The sequence below is a fragment of the Cavia porcellus genome, unplaced genomic scaffold (assembly GCF_034190915.1).
Source record: "Cavia porcellus strain 051 isolate PalLab524CR breed Dunkin Hartley unplaced genomic scaffold, mCavPor4.1 scaffold_18, whole genome shotgun sequence".
Lineage (NCBI taxonomy): Eukaryota > Metazoa > Chordata > Mammalia > Rodentia > Caviidae > Cavia > Cavia porcellus.
Window position 1 is genome coordinate 38257854 of NW_026947501.1, and position 24938 is coordinate 38282791.

At 39.5% G+C, this 24938-nt stretch overlaps 2 protein-coding genes and 1 non-coding gene across 18 annotated transcripts in view; 2 read left to right on the forward strand and 1 right to left on the reverse strand.

Moving 5' to 3' along the window:
* Positions 1–11766, forward strand: part of Ptcd3 (pentatricopeptide repeat domain 3) — a 28417-nt gene extending 16651 nt beyond the window's left edge. For 2 of the 4 annotated variants that reach the window (XM_003468892.5, XM_063229683.1), the window contains 14 exons: positions 192–252; positions 358–443; positions 1060–1204; positions 2063–2113; positions 3813–3905; positions 4838–4866; positions 5737–5843; positions 6524–6602; positions 6697–6787; positions 7617–7702; positions 8165–8313; positions 9547–9588; positions 9977–10135; positions 10496–11766. In XM_003468892.5, the coding sequence (XP_003468940.3) occupies positions 192–252; positions 358–443; positions 1060–1204; positions 2063–2113; positions 3813–3905; positions 4838–4866; positions 5737–5843; positions 6524–6602; positions 6697–6787; positions 7617–7702; positions 8165–8313; positions 9547–9588; positions 9977–10135; positions 10496–10580 (1263 nt within the window). In that variant the 3' untranslated portion in view covers positions 10581–11766. The other 2 variants (XM_063229682.1, XM_063229684.1) reach the window with 2 other exon arrangements.
* On the forward strand, positions 9131–9265 carry LOC111756590 (small nucleolar RNA SNORD94). The gene has a single exon (XR_002791016.1). It is a non-coding gene; the product is annotated as a small nucleolar RNA SNORD94 (small nucleolar RNA).
* A 3328-nt stretch (positions 11767–15094) lies between the features above and the next one.
* Positions 15095–24938, reverse strand: part of Immt (inner membrane mitochondrial protein) — a 35066-nt gene continuing 25222 nt past the window's right edge. For 8 of the 13 annotated variants that reach the window (XM_063229678.1, XM_063229676.1, XM_063229670.1 and 5 more), the window contains 7 exons: positions 24743–24878; positions 23422–23551; positions 21881–21895; positions 19713–19936; positions 18707–18838; positions 16985–17114; positions 15095–16024 (listed from right to left, as the gene is read on the reverse strand). In XM_063229678.1, the coding sequence (XP_063085748.1) occupies positions 15411–16024; positions 16985–17114; positions 18707–18838; positions 19713–19936; positions 21881–21895; positions 23422–23551; positions 24743–24878 (1381 nt within the window). In that variant the 3' untranslated portion in view covers positions 15095–15410. The remainder of the gene's footprint in view (positions 16025–16984; positions 17115–18706; positions 18839–19712; positions 19937–21880; positions 21896–23421; positions 23552–24742; positions 24879–24938) is intronic. The other 5 variants (XM_063229677.1, XM_063229672.1, XM_063229671.1 and 2 more) reach the window with 1 other exon arrangement.

Below are 24938 nucleotides of genomic sequence, written 5' to 3' on the forward strand. Positions count from 1 at the left end.
CACTATACATATCTTCGTTTATATCTCCCAGTACCTCCTGGTAGAAAACCACTGCACCAGAAAATAAGCTGAGAGTGGGGGCCTGGTCTGTTTTGTTTACTGCTATATTCCCGTCCTTGGCCCTGTAGGTTGTGTATACCTTGCTGTGATGAATAAATTTGATGTTGATTGTTTTTCCTTCCCCTCTTCAGCATCGAGCCTTTGCACAGGCACTCAGCATGTACACTGAATTATTAAATAACAGACTCCATGGTGAGTTTGAGATGTCTTCTTTATCCCTCTTTTTTGTCTCAAGAGTAGAAAGTTTTGGGTCTTGTCTTAGTCATTGGCCACATTTTGATTTTTCTTCTTTTATAGCTGATGTACACACTTTTAATGCATTGATCGAAGCAACAGCATTGATAATGAGTGAGAAATATGAGGAAAGATGGAATAATATATTGGTAAGGAGGAACCCTCATTTGTCTTCTTGGTAGACCTTAACTCTCCTTTGTGCAGAATGGAGATAGCATACATTGAGCATCTGGATGGCAGTTACTGCTCGCAGATAGCAGTTAACCTGTTTACTGACTTTCAGCAGCTGTGTCTGATCCCTGAGAAGAGGGTGCCTGACCTAGAGTCTACTGTTAGAATTCAGGAAGACCTGGGTTACTTTTTTCATTCTGTGTCATGGGGTTTTTTACAACCCGACCAATTTCTGTCGGGTAAGTTAAATTGAAGTCACTAGATTGATTGTTGTCTAGTAACTTAGGAATATAAATACGTTTTTACAACACACTGGTTTAGTATTACACATTTTATTTTTTCCTTTGTTTAGAAAATATGTAGAAACCTGTAGACAGGCACCTTAATTAGGTGGTATGAATAGCTTAGACTTCTCAAGCAGAATCACTGGTCTTGCTAATTAGCAGATAATTCTTGAATTAGGAATACACTGTAGTTATCACCCTGCTTCAAACATAGCTAGAAAGCTAAATTTTTCTTCTTGTACATGAAATAAAGTTTTGGTAAATTAACTTCCAATGAATAAAAAATACTTCTTGCTTTTGATTCACCTAGAGTCTGCTAAAAGATATGGTTGCACAGAAGGTGAAACCAAATTTACAGACTTTTAATACTATTCTAAAAAACCTGCGAAGATTTTATGCGTTTGGGAAATTGCCAGCCTTACAGACCTTACGTGAAATGAAAGCCTTTGGAATAGGTAAGGGTGCATCTCAGAGACCTCAGAAAGACAAGAGACTGCTGATCAAAGATTTCAGGACAATATAAACACTGAAGATGCTTGTGTGTATGCTGTAGTATGCTTTCCACTGTTTGGCACAGTTAGTTACATGTACAGTTGACTCTTTGTGTCCATGGATTCCACCACAGATCAAAAGTATTTGGAAAAAACAGTTTTTGTCAGTTTCTGAATGATATTATATGCCAAGTGTATGCATAGCATTTGTATTAGGTATTACAGGTAATCTGAAGATGATTTTTAAGTAGGTGATACGAGTTATATGCTACTTTAAAGACTTGAGAATGTGAAGATTTCTAGAAGCCAGGGATAATTACACTTGCTGTCGTGGAGAGCACTTTTATCATCTTCATGTTGTTTACAGCAAATTGCAATGTTATTTAAGTATTTTACATCCTTTTTGTAAATCTTGATTCTGTAAAAGTGCTGTGTGCTAACCAGTTATGCCCCTGGAGTTCCAGATCTTGATCCTGAAGACAGTTGATCCCTTTCGGTTAGATGTTTTAAAGTTCCATGACATGTTTCTGACATAGCTATGTATTTCAACCCAAACGTGTGTCTGTTTCAATACTTAGTTATTTAGAAGGTTGCTTGGAGATAAGTTCACTTCATTACGCTTTATTGTTTTCAATGAAGAGAACCATATAATAACATTATTTACAATAACAAGATGGCTGCAAATGTCTGTTTTGAGGAATACAAATACATCTTTTGCTTAAATATGAATATCAGTATTTTATAGTTCAGTGTGCCTCAGCTGAATTTTGGGTAGCTGTATTTTTAATTTGTTATTTTTTTCTATTCATCTGGTAATTTGAGAACCCTCACTTGCAACATATCATCATCTTATCCACGTGTTTTATCAGCATGGTGAGTATCATTTTAATTTATGTTTTAATTTTTGTAGAAAATTGACCTCCTTTGAATTTGTATGATTTTTTGCAGGTTATCTTATCTGCATCTGAATTAAGAATGGAAAATTCTCAACTAACATTTGCAACCTGAGCAAAAAGTTATCCTTGAGTGTTGTGGCCCTGTTTGTGATGGAAAAGATGAGCTGGAGAGGAGAGAGTTACTAAATGTACTGGAATTGCTGGGCAAATAAGAATGGACACAAGTGTTTTAGTTTGCAGTTATTTTGGTCTCTTGAGCTCTGTTGTCCACTACAGGAGCCACTAACTGCATGTAAACATGCATGAGTAAAACAAAGACATTGTGATGTTAGAGCCCAGCAGCGCTGTGTGGCTACATATTCAGTGATGTAGATACAGGACATTTCCGTCTTTGTAGAAAGCTAGTGGACAGAGTTGCTCCAGTAAAAGTTTGAAGCCTCTGGGAGGAGGACCTTTAGACCATGTTTGTCTCCTACCTATAGGTCAGTTAGTTCCTATGGGAGCTGTGGACTTTGGAGCCAGGCGCATCTGAGGTGACATTTCCGCTCTGCCCACTACCAGTTATGTTATAAGGGACTGGGATGGGTGTGGTGCTGAAATGAATTACACAGTCTTGAGTTATGCTTGGAAGGCATGTACAGCAGTAGGCACTTAAGAACCTTGTTCATTTGCCTCCAATCTGAGAAAAAAATAAAACCCTGAGTGATACAGTAGAACTTACTCCTTCCTGTGCTAGGTTTTATAAAAACGATAGTAGGGAAGCCCAGTTCTCTGATTTAGAGGGCTAAATTTGCAAGAGCCGCACCTTCACCTATACTCATTTGCTTTAAAAAAAAATCCAGTGTTGACTATCTTGATAATAGATAAATGACTTCCACAGCAATTATATTCTGTAAATTTTTATGCTTTTAAACATGGTGGGATTGTAGCCACGCTGGTGTTTCTGAGCAGAATGTGTTGCTTTTCTCTGTGCCGTTACGTTGCTACTTTGGTTCAGTTGTTAAACAGGCAGAGCACATTAGCCATCCTAAGTAGCAGCTATGACAGTGGTGGCTGGGAGGCAGAGGAGTTCCAGTTTCTTTGTATCAGTTGACTGTTGGCAGTGATAATTTCTAAAATTTCTCCCAAAGGAGAGTGCCTACAATAACAAAGAAATGCATATATAATAGAATTTAATGAATCTAATATAATAGGCAGTTAGAAAACATACATGCTTCAGGAAATTATAACAAGATAATCTGCAGTTACTACAACCATCTTATCACTAAGGTTTAGAAAAAGGCAGGTAAAGGAAGTTAATATTTGGCTAGATACACTGTATATGATTTTTCTGGACCTGTTAGTACTCAGCTCATACAGTTCCCTTTTTCTAAGTATGTGGGTTTCTGAGGACTGAGTATGTGTCATGTGCTGCTGTTTGCCCCTACTCCAGTGAAAGTCAAGCTTCTCCTGAAGAAACAGCAGGGGACTGGGATACATGGACAGAGCCCTGTGAGTGCTCAGCTCTTAGAGTGGCACTGTGGCGTACAGTGCTTCCTTTAATAAGTACCGCCCCTGCTCAACACTCTGCCAGCCCTTAGTCTCAGGAGGTATGAGTTTCACTAGGTGTTGTGAATTTGGTAGTGGTGCAAGAAGTGGACCCCTGGTAAACCCCTTTTGCTTTTCTTATTCTACAGGAAGCCCTGTAAAGGGGCATTCTCTCCTCCTCATCTATAGTATAATGAAAGAACTAGAGGGAAAGAAATTTTCTCCATTGGACCTGGATGATGGTATGTACAGAAATTGCTTGAGTTTTTCTCATTAAAAGACCAAGACCATTTGTCTGACTGAGTACCAGCAATTAGAGCTCTGGCAGTGAGAAGGGTTTACTTATCTTAGCAATCTTTTGGGTGGTTAGTATGAAGACAAAATTTCTGTCTTATTTTTATTTCTTTAGCTTTATTCCTTGTTGTTAAAAAAGGTTACCTATTCAGTTTGCAGGGTTTGTTTGTTTGTTTGTTTTTTCATATACATTGTATTTCAAAAGAAAAACAAAAGAAAAAACTTAACAGCAAAATTTCAAAACACATCAACCAGGGGGCAACAACAGTACATGCATTATCATCCCCAAATCATTCACCCAGAGCACAAGACATCTACAGCCAATTGTCCGAACAATACCAACACAAATCTTTCTCTTTCGTGAACTTGGAGAAATCAGTAGTATAACTACCTTAACTGTTTTTTGTATACATATACATATATCGTTTCTTTCAGCTTCTCACACTAGTGAGTCAATACGATGTTTACCACATACGTGTTTTTTTTATTTCACTAGTTAGTATGGTCTCAAGTTTCATCCATTTACCTATAAAAGTCTGCAGTTTATCCTTTATGACTGAGTAGTACTCTGTCGTGTAAAAATATAACTTTTTTATCCATTCTTCAGTTGATGGGCATTTAGGTTGTTTCCAAGATTTAGCTGTTACAAATTATGCTGCTGTAAACATGGGTGCACATATATCACTGTGGTACTATGTCTTAGTTCTTTTGGGAAGATATCCAGAAGGGGAATAGCTGGGTTGAACGGGACTGCTAGTCCAAGTGTTTTGAGGAATCTCCACACTGATTTCCACAGTGGTTGTACCAGTCTTTGCAGGGTTTTTATTATAAAACATACTTCACTTTTAATAATATAAACTCTTACCACTTTGATTTCCAGATAAGTTTTTTCAGTCGGCTATGAATGTTGTAAGTATCATTTCTCATTTAATTTCATAGTCTTGATTTTAAAGATAATTTTCATTTCTTGAATTTAACTGTAATTATGTTCTTTGACTTCCTACCTGTTAACTTTTGTTCATGTCTTCACTGTTGGTTTTGCGTGTCTAAAATCTGCTTGTAAATTATGTAACACGCCTGCCCTGCAATTATTATAAACATTGCTTTTTTTATGCTTCTATTCAGAAAGCTTCTGAAGTATTTTACATTTGCTTTTATCTTTTACAAAAAAGATTTTTTTTTTTAAAGACAGAATGTTAGTATGTAGCCTGGTTGGCCTTAAACTCATCCTTTTCCTGATTCAGCTTCCCAAGAACTGGGATTAGAGGTGTGTAGCACAATGCCTGACTGGTTAATTTTAAATTGATAATCATTACTTTTGACTTTGGCTTTTAATTTTATCATAAGAAAAGTATCAGGCTGTTTCAGTATGAATAAAGTAGATCTTGGATAGAAGGATAATTGCTTTGCACTTCCATGTATATTTTCCAGGATTTTTCCTTTCTGCACTGAAAAGTACACACAGTCAGACATCCTTCTGTGGTGATGTAATTGTTGATAAGGATCAGTATTTCACAGGAGGAAAGAACTGTATAGTGTGGGTGATTTGGGGGAGAGAGTTCATGGAGTTAATGTGATACCAGCCTGTGAGCACACCATGTGTTTTTTTGTAGGATTTATTTCTAGAGGTATAATATTAACTCATAATGATTTTGCTGTAAATTTTTAAAGCTTATTTTTTCCCCAGTTCAAACTTCCCCGAGAAACTATATTTTTTATGTAATAAGCCACTGTGCAGCTTTGAAGAGTGTCAGAGTAATGCTACTTGCATATTTTCAGTGCTCATCCCTCAGAGATCTAGACCTTGCTTACCAAGTGCATGGCCTTTTAAACACAGGAGACAACTGGAAATTCATCGGATCTGATTCTCAACGTAATTTCTATTAGTAAGTGTGCTTGGAAACGTATCCTTTTGTTCTAAGTAGTAGATTTTGAAAGTGAAAAGTTTTTGGTGGTTCTCCCTCTCATCCCTTAAACATGCCTTAAGCATGCCTGTTATTTAACAAGTGAGCACATTGAAAGTAAAGAATTAGTAAAATTACTGAACAGGGTAGTGTGTGTGCTTTGAATTTTTTCTTTGTAACTTTAAAATCTCTGTATCTTTTTTTTTTTTTCTTTCCCCTTAATATATTTTCAAATTATTAAGCCAGAGAGAATCCCTAAAGATTTTTTCCCAGTCCCTTGCTTTTTAAAAAGTATTTGAAGATTAGTGTCCATGAGACTAGGAAGTTTGTTCCATCAGTGAGTTTGCATCTAGGCAGATAAAAACGTGAATTTAAGGACATAGCCTGGAAAATGTTATGACGATTGTCTTCTGTGTGTCTGAATCCTTGCTCACACTGTTTTTCATGTGCTTGGGATACTCAGTACCTGCTTGCTAGGACCGGATAAATGGCCTGCTGAAGGGAGGGAAGATATTAATTGTGACGTTAGGCACAGTTAGCCCATCTTGGGTCGAGTATTGGCTTGTGTGAATTAAAATTGTAAATATCAGTACATTCAGTTTCACTAAGCCTAACCTTGTTAGATGTACAGATGTTAAATATGCTTTTTCTCTATATTACAGTACAAAGTTTTTCAGTTTGCTTTGTCTAATGGAACAAATTGATGTCACATTAAAATGGTATAAAGACCTGATGCCTTCGGTAAGCTCGCTCATGACTTCTCATTTATCATTGTACGTGAATTTGGAGTATTCTTCCAGTGATTTAAAACTAGATCTGTGTGTCTCCTAATCAGGTGCTCTTTCCCCATTCCCAAATGCTGATAGACCTTCTCCAAGCTTTGGATGTGGCCAACCGGCTAGAAATGATTCCTCAGATTTGGAAAGGTTAGTGTCAGGCCTGCATTCCTTCAGCATCTGATAGCTTGACTGACTAGTGGGACACAACTTCCTTTTGGGGCTGGGTTAAATACATTAGTTGACATCACTTTGATCACTTGCTCATGTCACGTATAGAACTGTGTGAGTAACACTTTATTGAAAATGACCTGTTTCTCCCTTTGTGACATTTTAGTTAGTTCAGTTTTGTGTAGCTCTTGTGTGATGTGACCCAGGGAAGATTAGTGCTAATTGTGTGGCAGATTCTGAGTGCAGGGCCGTGACCTTAAAGCCCCAGCTGCTCCTCTGTACACTGTTGGATCATTTTGGTCTGTGATAACCATGTTTCTCAGTGACAGCCATGGCATGGACGTGTGTTGATCTGATCTGTGAGTATAAATAAGAGTGCAAGGTGAGACACAGATACTCCAAATGTCTATTAGCTTCTATGAAACTGGAATACAGACCTTCCCTGCACAAGATTGCTCTAAAGACTGTGTGGAAGAGAACACTGAAAAGTTTCCAAATAAGTAGATGGAGCTGGGGGCTGCCGAAATGTCGTACATGGGTTCCCTCTTTTTTTTTTTTTTTAGACAGGTTCTTGCTATGTAGCTCAGGCTAGCCTTAAACTTACTGTGTAATCTAGGCTGCCTTCGAACTTGTGAGAATTCTTCTGCCTCAGCCTTCCAAGTGCTGGAATTACAGGTGTGCACAACCATGCCTGGCAGCAACTTGTTTTTATGAATGAAAACAATAAAGTTAACAACCAACATTGAACAATGCCAAAAGTTTAGCATTTTGGTGATCATTTTTATGTTTCTTTTTTTTTTTTTTTAAGATAGTAAAGAATATGGTCATACATTTCGCAATGACCTAAGAGAAGAAATCCTGATGCTCATGGCAAGGGATAAACACCCACCACAGGTAGGGCTGTTTCATAGTCATTTTTAGATTTGCACTCATCAGTAATCCTCTGACACTGCAGACTTTTTACAGGGTAGTTTTTCTGGCTTAATCTGTCATTGTGGAGGGTTCAGCCTCCAGACCTAGATTTAGGTTATGATACATCTACTAAACATTTAGCTGTACGAATGCACATCCTGAAGTCACTCTGTTTCCTGTGGTTCAAAGCAAACTACAGGAGAATAACTCCTCCCTATGCTGAACATAGCTTGATTTTAAAAAGTTGCCACATGGAAAGAAAATTCATAGTTGCATTTGAAACTAGATATAATCCAATTATTTATCATAGAACAGGGCCTTTTGTTCTTTTTACTCTTTTATAAACCATATACATCACATGTTCATGTGGTGCAATGTTCTCTTCTGAACTTAAATGACCATCATACCAGCTCTGCAGTTCTGCTGACTCTTAGAGCTTCTCAGCTGCAGATGGCGTTTGCTGATTGTGCTGCTGACATCAAATCTACTTATGAAAGCCAAGAAGCCAAACAGGCTGCTCCTAGTTGGCCAGCCAGTGTTCTCAACTGTATAGCCATCCTCTTTTTAAGGGCTGAGAGAGCCCAGGACGCCTGGTGAGTACAGACCATGAGTACACTTCAAAGCATTTCTATGAGTATAAACGCATATATGTTCTCTAATGTCGTTGTAAGATCTGTTATCAAGAGCCAAACTTCAATGCATAGTGAATTTTCAGTGGAACTTAGAAATTATCAGCTAAAACGCAGATTTTTAGAAGAAGGTCATTGTATGTGATGTACAGTGTTTGAAAACAGGGCATGCGTAGTTTAGGTGGGCTGCATGTTGTCTTTCCCGTGTCGTTTCCCTCACTTGTCAGCCCATGGAAATAGAATAAAGTGAGCAAAGAAACATTTTCTTTACTGTGCTGCTTACTGGATTTGTTATTTGAGTACCACTCGCATCTCCACTCCCTAACCTTTAAGTTAGATTTCTTAGAAACCAGCATTTACTAATTGTGGCTTTGACTAGAAGCCATTTTGAGTTTATGCCATTCTGTAAGTTATGTTTTTCATCAATACTTCACTCACATACTATTTTCAGCCATTAGTTTTATGAATGGGAACCTTATGTATATTCATTCGCATAAGAATCAATGAAAGGATACCATAAGGGGGTAGTCACAGTTCTGCTTTTAGTTTGAGTTGGACGGAAATGTGTTGGTTGAGGGGCCTGAGGTGCATAATGCATGGCTTCTTGCCTAATAACTTCACACCTGGCTGTTAAATTGTCTCCAGGTAAAGTGCTGCAACTTGTCTTACTAGTGTGGCTCACTACACATGGCCTGGTTAGCACCTTCACTGCTTCAGAGGAGCGTAGTATTTGCGTATGTTGGTTTGCTCAGGTAGGTTAATTAACACACTTGCTGTGACTCAGGCTGTGATGAATGGCGCAGGGGTACGGACCTCAGCTGAATCATGGGAGCTGAATGTATGTGTTCCGTCTTTGTCCTGCATGTGGCAGGTTGATGGCGGGCACTTACATGAGACTTGCCTCAATCTGAGCCTGCTCTTCATAGCAGAGTTTAGGGACAGACCCACGCTGTTACAGGAGGGAGGAGGCCAGGCTCTGCCTCGTGCTGCTTTCGCCTGCAAAGGGGTGTAGCATGTGCTCCAGTGCTCTGCACTGACCATGTTCACATTTGGCTGTGAAACATGTAACAGTGTGGCCCAGATGGACATCATGCAGCGTTTCCAGTGTGAAAAGGCTGTTTAGTCTCTGAGGCTAGGGAGCACAGCTTCATCTGATGACCTAGTTTTATAGTCATTCTCCTGTCTTCTCTTGCGCAGGAAGATGTTCGGGCTTTTTCGGAAGCATAATAAAATCCCCAGGTAAGTTGAATGTAACAGGCCTCACGTGGTACAGGCTGGAATTAGATGAGCTCAGCTCTTGTGGGCGATTGCATTTTGTTCACATATGTTTGCCACTGAATTTTGGTGCACTGCTTAGGAAGCAAACCCTCTCCCATCCAAGGCCTCCAGAGGCGAGCAGTTTTCACCTGTGATCAGTGATCGTGACACACTGGGCATAGGTAGATCCTTAAAATACCCTGAGTCAATGAATATTCATTATTCCTTTGAGTCTTTAGATGTCATATAATTTGACTCCAAAGCTACTTGAGGGTTTTATTAATGAGACTAGTCTGAATTTTATGTGTAAATCTTTGCTTGGAGGGTTTCTGTTGGAGACTGTTCATGTTTTGCTTTTTTTAAAAAACAGAGGTGAACTGCTGAATGAATTTATGGACAGTGCAAAAGTATGCAACAGTCCTGCCCAGGCCATTGAGGTTGTGAAGCTGGCAAACGCCTTCAGCTTGCCTGTCTGTGAGAATCTCATCCAGAGAGCAATGACGGACTTTGCAATGGACCCAGAACAAAAGTAAGCAGCACTCGAATCTTAACAGTGAAAGAATAGGGCATGTTTTCCTCCCAGTCAGATGCAGATCTCTGCTGTGGTCCATTTTTCCCTTATAAAATGGAGTGGTTTAGTGATTTTTTTTTTTTTTTTTTTTTTTTTTTTTAAATCGGTGCCGGGGACCGAACTCGACTGCCTGCTTGCAAGGCAGGTGCTTATCCTGCTGAGCTAAATCCCCAGCCACAGGTTTAGTGATTAAATGCTCTGAGTCAGGGGCTGTGGGAAATTCCTTCTTTGCATGCAGCCTGATGGGATGAGTGTTGAGACACTGAGGCCCAGCCCCTGACGAGCTACAGTGTAACGTGCAATGACTTTTCCTTACAGGAATGCCCTGGGCAACCTAACTGCATTGGCTAGTGACAGTGATGGTGACAGCGACAGCGACAGTGATAGTGACAGTGACAAATGAAACATTTAACTAGTATACAAAAAAGACAGGATATGGATTTGCTGAATTTGGTACTGTGAAGCAGCAGTGGACACAGCACTGACTTTAGATCCATCTTCTAATATGCTGTTGACTAAACCACTGATCAGTGCATCGCTCAAGAGATACATTTAAGCAGCAGCACTGCCATCTCCACTCTTCGGACATCAGTGCACATCGTGGCACTTACGACGCACCCTCCATATCCATGGCGTGTCCACCCTGCCAGGGGTGGCATGCTGTTGCTCGCCAGCCTTTGTTGGCTTGAATGCTGCTGCTGCTTTGAACTTAAAGGTTTTCTTGAAATTAGTAGTATCTCAAATTGAGGAATATATAGATGTGAATAGTTGTGCATGTTAAGACTTGTTTAAACAGGATAATGGTACTTGTAGGCTGCACTGCTGATAAAATGGAGACTGTAAATAAATGTAATTAATCTATATATGTCCTTTTTTGGGAATTGGAAATTGGTTTTCACTGTGTAGGGCTGGCCTCAAACTCATGGCAGTCCTTCTGCCTCAGCCTCCCAAGTGCTAGGATTACAGTTTGTTATCATGTCCAGCTTCCATTATATCTAATGTTTAATTCTGATAGTCTTTACAGTTCTCTGTAAGCTAGGCACGATGATACACACCTATAATCCCAGCACTGAGGGAGGCTAAGGCAGGAGGGTTTTAAATTGAAGCCTAGTTAGGGACTCTGTCTAAAAAAATGGGCAGGCAGAAGCTGGGGGTGTGATTCAGGGCAAAGGTCAATCCTCGGTACTGCAAAACCAACAACAGCATACTATAAAGTGTGGGCTGTGGATAGTGAAACCTTGAGAGGAACTTTTCTAACAGCAATGGAAGTGAGAGAATGGGAAAAGGAGAAGTTATTTATGGGGAATGTTACGGTTTGTGTTGGGTTTGCATTGGGTTTGCATTGTGTATTTGTGATTGATTCATTGTCTAGCACTTAGATTGATGGTGTCAGTGTTATATCCACCTAGCGGTAGAGCCAACATATAATGTAATGGCAGGAAGAAGATGTGTCTGTCTCTTTTGCTGGTTTCCATTTTGTTGTTTACAGCTACCATAAACTGCAGCCTGCCATGCCACCTTGCCTTGGAGCCAACTAAATATATACTAAAATCTCCAAAAACTATAAAAAATAAACCTTTCCTTTCCAACTTTAGGCATCAGGTATTTTGTTTCAGTGACAAAAGGTAAGACAGGATAAGCTTCAGCGCTACCTCAGACTTCACTTATCAATGTGTAGAACTTTTAAACTATACAACAGAACATTTCAAAACATTAAGAACTCTTTAATGTTTCGCTACAGTTGTATTGGAGTATTCAAGCAAAAAATTTAAAAGGATCAAATGACCTTAAATGGATTTAGAATTAAACTCAAATCTAGCACTTAGGTATTGATAAATGCCGAATGGACTTAATAAATGCTTCAGCCTTTGCAGAGGGTTAAAACCATAATCATATTGTGTTGTCACTGGTTGTGCACCCCTATTCTGTAAAATAAGGTGATTTTTGATTGCAGAGTCTGAAGTCAGTTTCGGTGGGCGGTGATGAGAATTTTTAAGATCAGAAAATCCAAGTAAAAGCCAGACGGTGGTGTATGCCTTTAATCCCAGCTATTCAGGAGATTGAGGCAGGAGGAGTCAAATATAAAGCCACCTGCCGGCAAATAAAAAGGGTTAGGGGTTAACACCTAGTGCAAGGTGCAGGATTCAGTCCTGAGTCCTGAAAAACAAAATACACCACATGCAGTTCTAAATTGAGCATGGGTGTGTACCAAGTGTACCAAATAGTGATGTAAATTTTTTATCGCCGGCCTTGGTCAAAAAGATTTGAAAAGCACTAATACCTGAGGTCTTTTGGAACATAGATGGATAAGACCAGTTTTACAGAATCATTCAGGTTAAACTTGAAAGGTTAAGTGGGATTTTCCCAGGGGAAAGACTGTTGATTTAGCTGGTCTAAGATATGTGCTAGGCTATGACATAAGGTGTGCAGCATCTGGGGAGTGAACTGGTCTGCACTATCATAGGGCAGAGCCCATCAGAAAGTGCTGTCAAGCTGAGCCTGCCTAGCTGTGAATAGAGAGAACTCAGGACTGCTGGGGAATCAAGCCCAAGAGGAGCTCAGAAAGACTGGATTCTTAAAAACTAAGGCAGCCAAGAGTTTGTTTATGACAGAACTTCTTCCCAGCCCAGCCTAAACTTGCTCCTTCCCAGCCCTTTCAACAGAACAAACAAGCTACAGGAGCCTGAGGAGGAGGAGGATCAAGAATTTAGGGGCCTGGGTACATAGCACATTTCAAGGGCGGTAAGAACTACATAGAACCTGTCTCACAAAACGACAAAAACCAGCAAGCTAAAGAAATCACCTTACATAGGTAAGAGCTGTAACAGTAGTGTGCCTGAAGATGACACAATTCGTCGACTCACAAGTATTCCAGGTGCAATCTTTAACAGGTATGCTTAAGAACGTACAGCTTACAAATGGGGAGTGGAGAAAGTGTCAGACTTACTGTATCAAAAATTACGCTTAATGATCTGGGTGTGGTGGTACACATCCGTAATCCCAGCACTTTGGAGGGTGAAGCAGGAAGATTGCCATGAGTTCACAGCCAGCCTAGGCACACAGCAAAACCCTAATCTCAAAACCAAAAAGACTTCATTTGTTAACTTGGTTTTGCAGCTTTAAATACTAAAGCTTAGGGTTTGTTTTAGAATGTGGTACTTATTTTTTGAGACAGTCTTGCTGTGCAGTTCAGGCTGGCTACAAACTTGAAGTGATGCTCCTGCCTCTGCTTCCTGAGTACTGGGATTGCAGGTGTGTGCCACTGCCTGGCAACAGCAATTGGTGGGAGGCAGGAATATAATCTTAATTCAAGGCTGAAACACTGAGACATGGGAAGCAAGAGAAGTGACCCTTAGCTTTATGAGATCTTTAACATAGTAAGTGGGAGTGGTGTGACATGCTATGTGAAGCTGGCCTGCTCCAGCTGCCTACAGCTGTACCCATCTCCCTAAGCCTTCAGATTCCATCCCTTGTACAATGGAGAATCCAGGCAAGCCTCACCTCAGAAAGCTGTGTGGGGCCCGAGGAAAAACAGACTAGACTGGCTCAGCAGGGCCCCCTTTTCAATACTGTATCACTTCCCAGTAAGCAATGGAAGTAGGCAGCTTTGTACTAAGATCTGAAAGCCAGTGGTCATTTTTATGGAATGAGGAGCTGGAATCAGGTCGCTTACTTGATCTGAAGATCCTTACAATCTATTTTTTTTCTGAGTAAAATTGGAATTTTAAGCACTTCTCTGCTTAGTCTTTCTATGCCTTATAAGTTCAAGTATTCTACCATTTCATGCCATTCCAAAGAGGAAGACTTAATTTAGAACTGCCCATTCTCTCCTCATGAAAGCATCATTCCCAAGAAGAGCCCCAGAGTGCCACTACCTTCAGAAACCAAGGCATTTCCCAAAGCAGGGAAGCTACATGTGGTAGGGAACATAAAGGATGCTACCATCACGCCAATGATAAGACTAATGTGGGGCTGCAGGGATTTAGCTCTGCAGCATAAGCGCTTGCCTGGCAAATGTGAGGTCATGAGTTTGATCCCCAGAAAAAAAAAAAAGCTAATGTATCCCCAAACGAAAGTACAAGGTCTATAGCATGCAAGTACCTACATCTAAGAAAGAGACTACCTGGAGAAATAATGTCCTTGTGATTTACACATAAGTTGTCAGATAAAAGCACCTCCTTCATAATCTTAGGCACATAAACCCCAACAAGAAATTGTTAATTCTGTAAAATAAAGTTCTCAGTGTTTTTATAAAGAAGAATTGTTCAGGGAGTAAAAATTAAGTCAAAAGATAGGAAATATAGTTTATCCAGTATGATCCTCTGGGTTCTTAGGGAAGTACATGTGAAGTATACAAAGTTATTTAACCCATTCGCTAGGATTCCATGCTCACTGCCTCCACTCAAGTGAATTTTATAACTCAAATACTGGAAAACAGTGCAACACTAGTAGGGATGACAAGCAGTGGTATGAGCACTGCTTCGTGCAGATGCACAGGTGTGCATACTGGATCCCAACAAAACGCCCTGCTCCTGTGGAGCACAATCTAGTTTGGGAAGCATACATTTTCTTATGCTGACCACTGGAATAATCAGTCTTCAGGTATAAATATCCTAGGGCCAGGGATTTAGCTCAGTGGCACAAACACCTGCCTGGCAAGTGCAAGGCTGTGATCCTTGGTTCAAAAACAAAAATTATAAATATCCTGGCATTTTGGCTCAAACATCAATCACTCTTGAGTTTGACTAGCAAGAATCAATTCACCAAAGCCAAGAAGCAGGTCTCAAACTTCTGCTAATCCCCAGTTCACAGCCTGAGAACACCAGAGTTCTTAAGAGACTTCTGCTGCTGCTCAAAGAAGCTTTCTGCATATACAGTGAAGTAGAAATGGCACTTTTTAAAAAGGGATAACACTGATTTCATCATGTTCCTTTATTCAGTCTGCTCCAAGAGCAGAACCAGTAGTAAGGATCACAAACATTATTTTGAGTGGCTCACAAACCTGATCAGTAAAACCTGAAAAACAGGAAATGTCTCACAAGTTGCAAAGAAAACACTCCTGGAGTTCACTGACATGACAGCAAGTGGGACGATGAATGCAACGGGTGTTAACATTTAGCACAAGATTTGGAACCTGCTCACTTCTGGACAATTCTGGGATCCTTGTAACAAACCCTTCATATGTCACTGCTGACTCCTCTGACGGGAGATGACATTACACCTCTCCTGGACCTTACTCTTGCTGCACCTGCGTGGTTCCTATTCCTACAGCACTAGCGTATGCTGTCAGGATGTCCACTATCTGTTTAGTTTCTAGGGTCATTCGGGCTTCCTTCAGCCAGTCCTGTGCCACGCGTCTGGACTCCCCTTTCAGTTGATTGACAAACTTTGCTGCCAGCTCCAGGTCACCATGCTCAATGCAATAGGAGGCATAGGAGAGTAACTTAAATGTGTTGATATCCTCAGGGTATAGCTCTGCTGGTGGCTTCAGTTGCTGAGGTGGGAATAGCAGCAGTGACTGCAAGTAGGACAGGAAGTACTGGTACAAGCTATTTCTGGTTTCATCGATCATCGCTACCCGTCGGGCTAGTTTTTGGACAGCATAGAAACGAGCCCTCAGGGTCTCTTCACTGTACACTCCCCGAGTCAGGGACTCTGGAGGGAGAGCTGCGGTTAATGCTTGGGCAAACTCATTCTCAGCACAGCTGGCCCTGATGGCCTCAACTGCACCCCCTAAAGGGACAGTGGGTGAATCTGCAGATGAGGTCTTCATGCTGTATTTTAGAGCCTCCACTGAAAGCCAGAGCTGGTGGGCTTTTCTGGCTTCTTCCTCCGCAACTGCGTGACCTATGAAGAAAGCAAGGATTAAACAACGTTTTTTTCTCTCCACCTGACCACTTGTATTCACAGAAGTGAAGCACATTCAACAAGCGGAATCCTCATGAGGAAGACGCGGCTAGAGAGAGCCTCCTACAATCCGCCCCACCCCTTATTTCTTGTGTTCTTTCTACTGGTCTCTAACACTGAGGCAAGCCATACTTTGATGAAGCTTTGCTTTCACTGACCTAACAGAGAAAGCTGGGAGGATACACGCGCACAAACACAGAAGTCTCCTTTCTTCCTATGATACTCGGGACAATGCATGCCCAAATACAGTTCATAGAAGTTACTCCCAGTTGCAGGACCTCTAACTCAGATGTTGAGAAGAAAACATGTTACACAAATCTGGCTAAAATTTATGTTAAAGCCACTAAAATTTTCTGAAAAAAGAAAAAAAAGGGAACACTTCAAAGAAGTACTGTGCTAGATTGAGTTGAACTTCCTGAGTACCTATATTGTTCTTATTTAATTTTACTGTTCTGATAAAACACTCCTTAACATGCCAAAGGGACCTGTTTTATCAACATAGCCATTGTCACAGGACTGTCCCTTTCCATGTGATACAGAGGCCTCAGCATAACTACCATCCACTTGGAGGGTAGATTCAGCAAATTGTCAACTCTAGATAAAATTCCAGTGCATGGGGAGGGAAACACACAGACACACACCAGACCCAGGAAAAGCATACGGAGTAGACTGCCTTGAAAAAATGATCTCGTTTGTCACACGAGTTACTGATACCCCCACCAATGATTTCTGCTCACAATGCTGTTATGTTCCAAACCTATCAAGCCTGGGACAACCTTTCCAAGAAATGAATGCAAGTGGAGTAGTGACTTGAGTATCCTCATGACCTGATGTTGGTACATGTACCCCATTACTGTGAGATGATGCACTAAGATTATGAGGAAACATAAGACTGCTCACTCTGAACAGCCTGCTCAATTCCTCTTAGTCGGGAATAGGCAGTGTTTATATCCAGAGTAAAATTGTCCACTTGCTCTTGACTGAGACGGCGAAACTCTAGCTCTTGTTCAGAGAGTTTCTCAGACAGGTTCTGAAACAAAACATGAATAGTGTATGAAAAAAACAGAATGCTACTTATATGCATATCACTTAACAGGATACTAGTTTTTTAGCAACTGTCATTTCCTGGATCAAAGGAGCATTTAAAAATTTCAAAAACAGCAGGGCATTGTGATATACACATGTAATCCCAACACTCAGAAGACTGAGGCAGGAGGATTGCCTTAGTATGAGGCCAGCCGAGGGTACAATGCTAGCCTGAACTATATAGTAAAACCTCTGCTCAAAAAGCTAATAAGTAAATAAATTAATCTCAAAAGAGTTGCCATGAACTTTGTAACACCGTATGTAAAGAAACTAAGATCTTGAGTTTTATGACTATCTGATATATAATTCTCTGCAAATTTCTGATGGACCTAATACTGTATTAGAGGAATCCAACCAGCAGAAGACAGAAGGTTGTTTAAACCAGAAACAAATTGGCAACTTTAGAAAATAAATGTATTGCAACATGATAAATTATATTCACTCTGAGAGCTTATGCATGGGTTTTCCACAGAAAAAATACCCAGCAAATACAATTTAAAATAAAGTATTTTTTCATATTGGTAAGATTTCAATTTTCTGGAAGACTTCCTTACTTAGAAAATTTGTTTTTTCTTTTCTTTTCTTTTTTTTAAAGGGGGAGACAAGGTTTTGCTAGGTTTCCCAGGCTGACATCTAAACTCAGGATTCTTTTGCCTCAGCCGCCAAAGTGCTGGGCCTACAGCACCATGCCAGCCTTCATTCCATTAAGAAAAAATAATAAGCTAATATAATAAAATGATTTGTTGCACAGAAACTAATTATGATGAAAGACATCATGATGAATTGCTATGATTTCACAACTTAATTTCTCTGGGAAATCTCCAGTTATACAACTTTAGTAATTAACCTATGATATATAGGAGTTTGTGGAAAGGAAGTAGGAAATTCATTTTCCTCAAAAAACTGAAACTAAGAATTCCATTCAACCCAGCTATTCCCTTTCTATGTATCTTCTGAAAGAGTTAAGGACATTATACTACAGCAATACATGCACACCCATGTTTATAGCACCAAAATTCTTAATAGCTAAACCATGGAAGCGGCCTATATATCATCAACAAATGAACTGATACAAAAAATGTATTATATTCAAGGGAGTACTTATAGCTATGAAGATCAGTAACTGAGTCATTTTTTAAAAAAGGGATGCACCTTGAGACATTTGTTAAGTGAAATAAATCAGACACACAGGCTTAAATATTGCATGACTTCTCTTATATGAGAAACCTAAAAGTAAAAACAAATTGAAAAACAAAGTAAAAGACTATAGGAAACAAGAAGAAAAATCATTTGCAAATGAGAGTGGGACCTAGAGAAGAAGGGAGGGGGAAGGATGAAAGGGGGACTAAAAACAATCAAGATTCGTTGTGTACTACAAACATGTACCAAAAGAAAGCGGGATGTAGCTCAGTGGCAGAGTACCCATGGAGCATGTGTGAGAGACCCTGGGATTGATTCTCAGCAGGCCACAAAGAAAAGATAGGAAAGGAGAGCCTGTTAAAAACAGGGAGGTTCAGGCTTACAACCAGTCCTTACCTGTTCAAATTCATACTTCAGCTCTTGTTCTTGCACTCTAAGGACATCTCGTAAGTGATCAGTGTGGGCAGCTGCCTGTCGGCGAAGCTGGGTTCTCATCTCATTCTCCATGGCATCTCTGACTTCCTCCACCTGTGAAACCAAGCACCCCAGTGATTAGCCCTCAATCCTCCACATACATTGTAGGAAAAGGAAAAGTCTAGTAAGACCGTAATGACAGCAGTGTGGATCCCCTACAATGTGTCATGCACATGCATACATTATCTATTATGAACCACAATCTATTATAGGAGAATCAAGAAATGTTAAATTTACAATGAGTACTAAATATCCAACTGGAATATGAAAGAAGCTGCTCGTTAGGAACCTGAAGTCAAAGCAGAGGACAGAGCTAGAAAATTTAACAGGTACAGTTAGTATTTAAATCCCAAAGCCAATGCACCAGAAAAAGAACACTTGGAAACAGTTTAGATGGAGAAAATGTTTCTGAACCAATGCCAGGCAAGCCAGGGGAGGCAAAGGAGTGGGCACAAACGTAGAGAAAAGTCAGGCATGTGCAGGGTCTGGGAGTCTGAAAAGAGCCTTTGAAGGTGAGATGAGTAGTCGCCTTCCTAAATCAGCCCGTGGATGCCACGTTCAATATATGACGTGCCCAAAGAGATATGTAACAGAGCTACTTCAACCGTGTTTAACGACTACTGTTTAAAAACGCTGGCAGAAATAAAATATGTTCAGAATTCAGCAGAGATTATTTCAACATGCTTTAGAAGACAGAGGTTGTTCTGGGCAAGATGAGCTAGATAATCCTGGGTACTACCAGCTTATGACTTTTCACACCTTTGCATCTGCAACTTCCCTAAAAGTTCTGACTAGGAAAACAGGATTGGCACAGTGTACAGCTAGTATTCTGAGGTCAGTGGCCAACAGCAGATAACAGTAGATGTCTAGAGGATGGCAATCAAGTTAGTCATTTTAAATGTTAGGCGATGATTCTCGTTTCTTCTACCTTTCTGTCCTGCTCAGCCTGTACTTCACTTCTATGATGTTCTAATGCTTTCGCCACTGCAGAGTCAAATGCCCGCTTTTCTTCCAGCTTTTGTTTTTCCAAGGCTAATGCAATGTGCTGCTTCTCTGTGGCTTTCTGTTCTGCTAGCTCTCTGTTTAGCTGGTCAATGCGGCGATGTGCGTGAGCAATCAGGGAGTTCAGGTCATCAGTAGACAGCTTGTCCGCTAAACAGATAACCACATCAAAAAGTTAATGACTTCCCTGAAATTATACTCCTACAAAAGAATCTGCTTCACTGGATTGTGATTTATATGGTTAAATAAAAGCAAAAAGTACCTAACATGAAGAAAGATTGTAATTCTCTAGTTCAATCAGAAATTAATAGCTAGTATCTAAGGACTAAGGTTGTTCAGTCCCAAGCAAAGTAATATAGGTGGGCTTGAGGCACCATATAATTAGTTGTTGTCCAGGAACTGAAATGAGTACTTCTAATCTAAACATATTCTAAATTGCCTTTCTAATTTACTGCACTTTTGCCTTAAAGACAAAGCATATAAAAACTTCTATATTTTACATCATGCCTAACTGATTAGTCACAACAGGCATCCACTTGGATTATTTCCTGCTAAAACCTGAAACAAATTAAAATTTTCTCAAAGCCTTTCCTAACAAGTTTGTTGCTTTTCTTAAATATATACTATCTAGGATAGTAATTAGCATCCAGAACCACCCAATTGTATAGTTTTTAAAAATATTCCTGCCTAAAGATTCTCATTTAGGCTTAAATCCATGTTATATTGATTTGTTGTTTGAAACAGGGCCTTCCTATGTTGCTTAGATGGGCCTCTTAATCTTCCTGCCTCAGTTTCCTGAGTGTTGGGATTACAGACATATGTTATCACACCCAGCTGGAATTTTGTTGTTTCTTTTAAAATTTTATAGTCTGTAAGTATTTTAATGTACAACACAAATTAAGAATTACAGTTTCAACAGCAAAATACATAGCACATATAATTCTAATGATAAAATGGCTCTATTTTTCAATAAATAAGGTGAAAAGCAAACATAAAGCACAAGACATTCCTTGAATAAATTTGATGTATGGAAAGTCTCCAGATACTGATTTACGTAAAACCTCATTCTATGAAACAAATGAGTTATCGGAATGCTGAATAGATTTTGATTGAAGAATTATTAAAAAGTAGCTGGGCTGGGGATATAGCTCAGTTGCACACCACCTGCCTGGCAACTGCAAGATCCTGAGTTCAATTCCTGGAACAACAACAACAACAAAAAGTAGCCAAGCATGGCTACATACCTATGATCCTACCTACTCTTGGTAGGCTGAAGCAAGAGGACTGAAACTTGGAGGCAGCCTGGGGAGTTTTAGCAAGACTCTCTCACAGCATAGAGAGCACCACTGGGTTTAATCACCAGAATAACAAAAACAAATGAAAAACCTAAAAGTATTTACAAGTGAAAGGGTATATCTGAGGTCTTAACTTAAGGTAGGAGAGGGTGCGTAGACAAAACTGACAATAAGTGAGTTGGTAACTGCTGGGTCCATGGGCTTTCATTATAGTTTTTTCTCTATTTTTTATGGTGTGAAATTCTTCAAAATAATATCTTGAATAAAGATCACAAAGCCAGGCATGGTGGCACATGCCTATTATCCCAGCACTCAGGAGGCTGAGGCAGGAGTTCTGAGATACATAATGAATACAAGGCCAGCCTGAACTGCATAACAAGACCTGTCTCAAAAGAAAAAAAAATCATATGTAGACACATACACACAGAGGCACACATGTTAAGCTTCCAGTCACTTTAAACATTTCCTGATAATATATGTATACCACAAATATTCAATTCAGATTTAACCCATTGCACATAATTCTATTTGATATTGTGACTTAATGTAAGAATCAGAAAAAAAAAGTCAGAAATACACTAGACAAATAATCTACCACTGAGCTACATCCTCAGCCCTTCTTATTTCATTCTGAGACAGTCGAGAGTCTCCTAACATGCCCAGGCTGGCCTTGAACTTGGGATCCTCTTGCCTCAGCCTCTGAAGTAGCTGAGGTAACAGGCATTGAAACACCACACTCAGTGAAAGTCTGATATTTTGAAACAAAAACATATCCTTTAAACGTAAATTAATTACTCACCTAGGTCAGACACACCTACAAAGAAAGAAGAACAGTTTGAAAAAAAGGAATGTACATACTTAAGTCACTTATCATTAAACAGAAACACCCAAAAGTAAACAAGAAGAAACCACAAACAAACCTGGAAGAGATATTTTAATACTGAAAACAAAAATAATAATTTATTTCCTAACATGTAGAAGGATTGTAAGGCAATAATACCAAGATAAATTGCAACATTTTAGAAGCCAAAAGAATGACTGGTGTTAAAATTTGGGCTACAAGTGGCTCATTTTTATTTCACCAAAGTAATCAACTTAGTTTTCCTTATACAAATTACAATTTTCTTTTATCCTTCTCATGTGCATGAATTCATGGAGTATTTCACTGTCACAGTGCTGTTATCAGACAACTTTCTAACATTTCAAATACTAAGAAATTAATCTTTTTCTGTGCAAATTCGTATTTTTAAATTGTCTTTGTTAGTATGTGTTTGTGGTACATGTTTACAATCCGTATGTGGAGTCAGGACATGTATATAACACTTCTTAATCACAAACACATACTAACAAAGACAATTTAAAAAAATATCTCCAGAGGTACACAGCAAATCAGCAACAGTGACCAAACCTGGAGAGGAAAACTGCACAGCTATGGGCAGGAGTGAAACGGAAACTGCACCAACATCATCTACGCCTTTCTAATTTGTATCATGTGACTGTATCCTCTACTTTAAAAAATGAAAAATTAAATAGCAGTTGCTTAAAAAACAATTCAAGAGACTGCATTGCAGGACATTTTCACTTTCTACATGACACAGTTCTTTACCACAGGGCTTCTCCTTGGTAGTACTGACGTTCTGAGCCAGATAGTTCTTTGCTATGCACTGCAGGATGCCTGGCAGCATCTCTGGCCTCTGTCCCAGGCCCATGCTACTTGCATCCCTTTCCACCCAGGCTGTGTCTCCAAGGTGTGCCAGTAAGAATATAATTTCTTAATTTACAGCACACACTTTTCTCCCTGCAAGTACACCATGTAACTATTTCACCAGCAATGTTTCCTGCAGGGAATTTTTGCAAGGAGAGAATCCTACAGCTGATTTCTATCCTTGTGAAGAATCAGGATCCCTAGGTGAATTCTTAACCTGTTACTATCAGAGAGCAATCAAAAAGTGTGTCCTAAGTAATTCACTACCAACGATTTGTAAGAACCAAAGGTTTTGAATAATCTTATATCTGAATGAAATAGTTTAACATAATGAAAGTTATAATGTCACTGTCACTCATCTGGAGAGACTACAATGAGAATCAAGGATTACAGAATTAGTTATGAAGTATGGAATTAAACACCGGCTGCAACTATGTTCACCATGTTTCAAACTACAGGAGTACTGTAACAAGTGTATCACCTACACAACTCTGGTGGAAATCAAACTCTGAAACAAATGATAAATGCCAGAGGGGATCTAGGTATGATAAATGGATCTCAAGCAGATTTTAGATTAGCTGATTAATTGCTAAAAACTGCCAAAAGGAAAATGCTAACACATGAATTGTACTTACTCATTCCTTTCCACCCAGGCAGGACCTCTGGAGTGATACTATCCAATTCTCGTTTAAAGTCATCTCGGGCTTGCACCACTAACTCGTGATACTGAGATACAACTTTAGCCTCAGACTGAGCTGCTTGGACCTGACCAAATACAAATAGTAGATGGTTAAACTGAACAAAACTAACTATAAACTTCAAGAACAGAATATTCCTTTATTGATGTCAATAATACATACAAATCTGAAACTCAGGAGTCAATTGCATAACTCAGTGGTAGCATTTTCACCTAGCTTCATTCACAAAGGCTTAGGATTTGGCCCTAACACCACAAATAAAATAAAGGCTAACAGACTATAGCCAAGCTCCAATTTCATTTAAAAATAAAAGCCAGATATGGTAGCAAACACCTATAATCCCATCACTCTGGGAGGCTGAGGCAAAAGTGTCCCAAGTTTGAGTCCAGCCTGGGCAATCTAGTAAAACCCTCAGTGTGAAATCCGGAGTTTAATCCTGAGTACTACAATAAAAGAAAATTAAAATTAAATTTGTGAAAAATCTGAAACTCAAAAAAAGGAACATAAAGCTTGTCTTTCACATTACCATTCAAATGGCAGGGACAGGTCCTCTCTAGTCTCACTGTGTCCCACTTCCTTTTCTCTGCGCCCCAAAAAATCACCCACATAGTTCACACAAGTACAGACTGAGATATGCTACAAGAGAGAAATTTACCTTTTGTTTCTGGGTTTTCTTTTTTTGGTCCAGATCTTGCTATATGGAGTCCAGACTGACTGCCCTAAACTTACTATGTAGCCCAGACCGACCTCAAACTTGCGGAAAACCTTCTGCCCCCATCTTCCTGACTGCCGGGATTATAAGTGTGTGTACCTGGCAGGGATTTTCATAAATGACAATACCATGAACAAAAATGTTATCAATTACAGGAAATATCAACAATACCAAACAATCAATTTGGAATCCAAGGTAAGTTTTTAAAAACAGTAACTAATATTCTTTGCAGGGGAAAAGGGAAGAGACAGTAGAAATCTTTTTCCTGAATTCTTGAAATTTTTTGATGGAAGAATATTTGAAAATGTACAATATTAAGCCAGGTACAGTGGTACAGGTCAGTAATCCAGCTACTCCTGAGGCTAAGGCAGGAGAACTGCAGGTTTGAGGCCAGTCTGGACAACTCTTGAGATCCTGGGTTCATTGCACAGTATGGTATGTGTCACCTACATGCACACACATACAGTATCTATTTGTATATGTGTACATCTATATACAGGAATATACAGATATATAGGTAACACTGTAAACACTTAAGGAACGCACCTTTTTGACCACATTATCCAGATCAACTATCATGCCGTGAAGTGTCCCCTCTGCAGCTGTTATATAAGGTTTGGACCCAGCAATCTCTTTTTTCTTTGCATTTTCAATTACATTCTTCATCTTCTCTAACTCTTCTCTGAAAACCAGTAATGAAATAAATATTTAGTACTGTTCCTTTCTAACATTATTAAAGAGT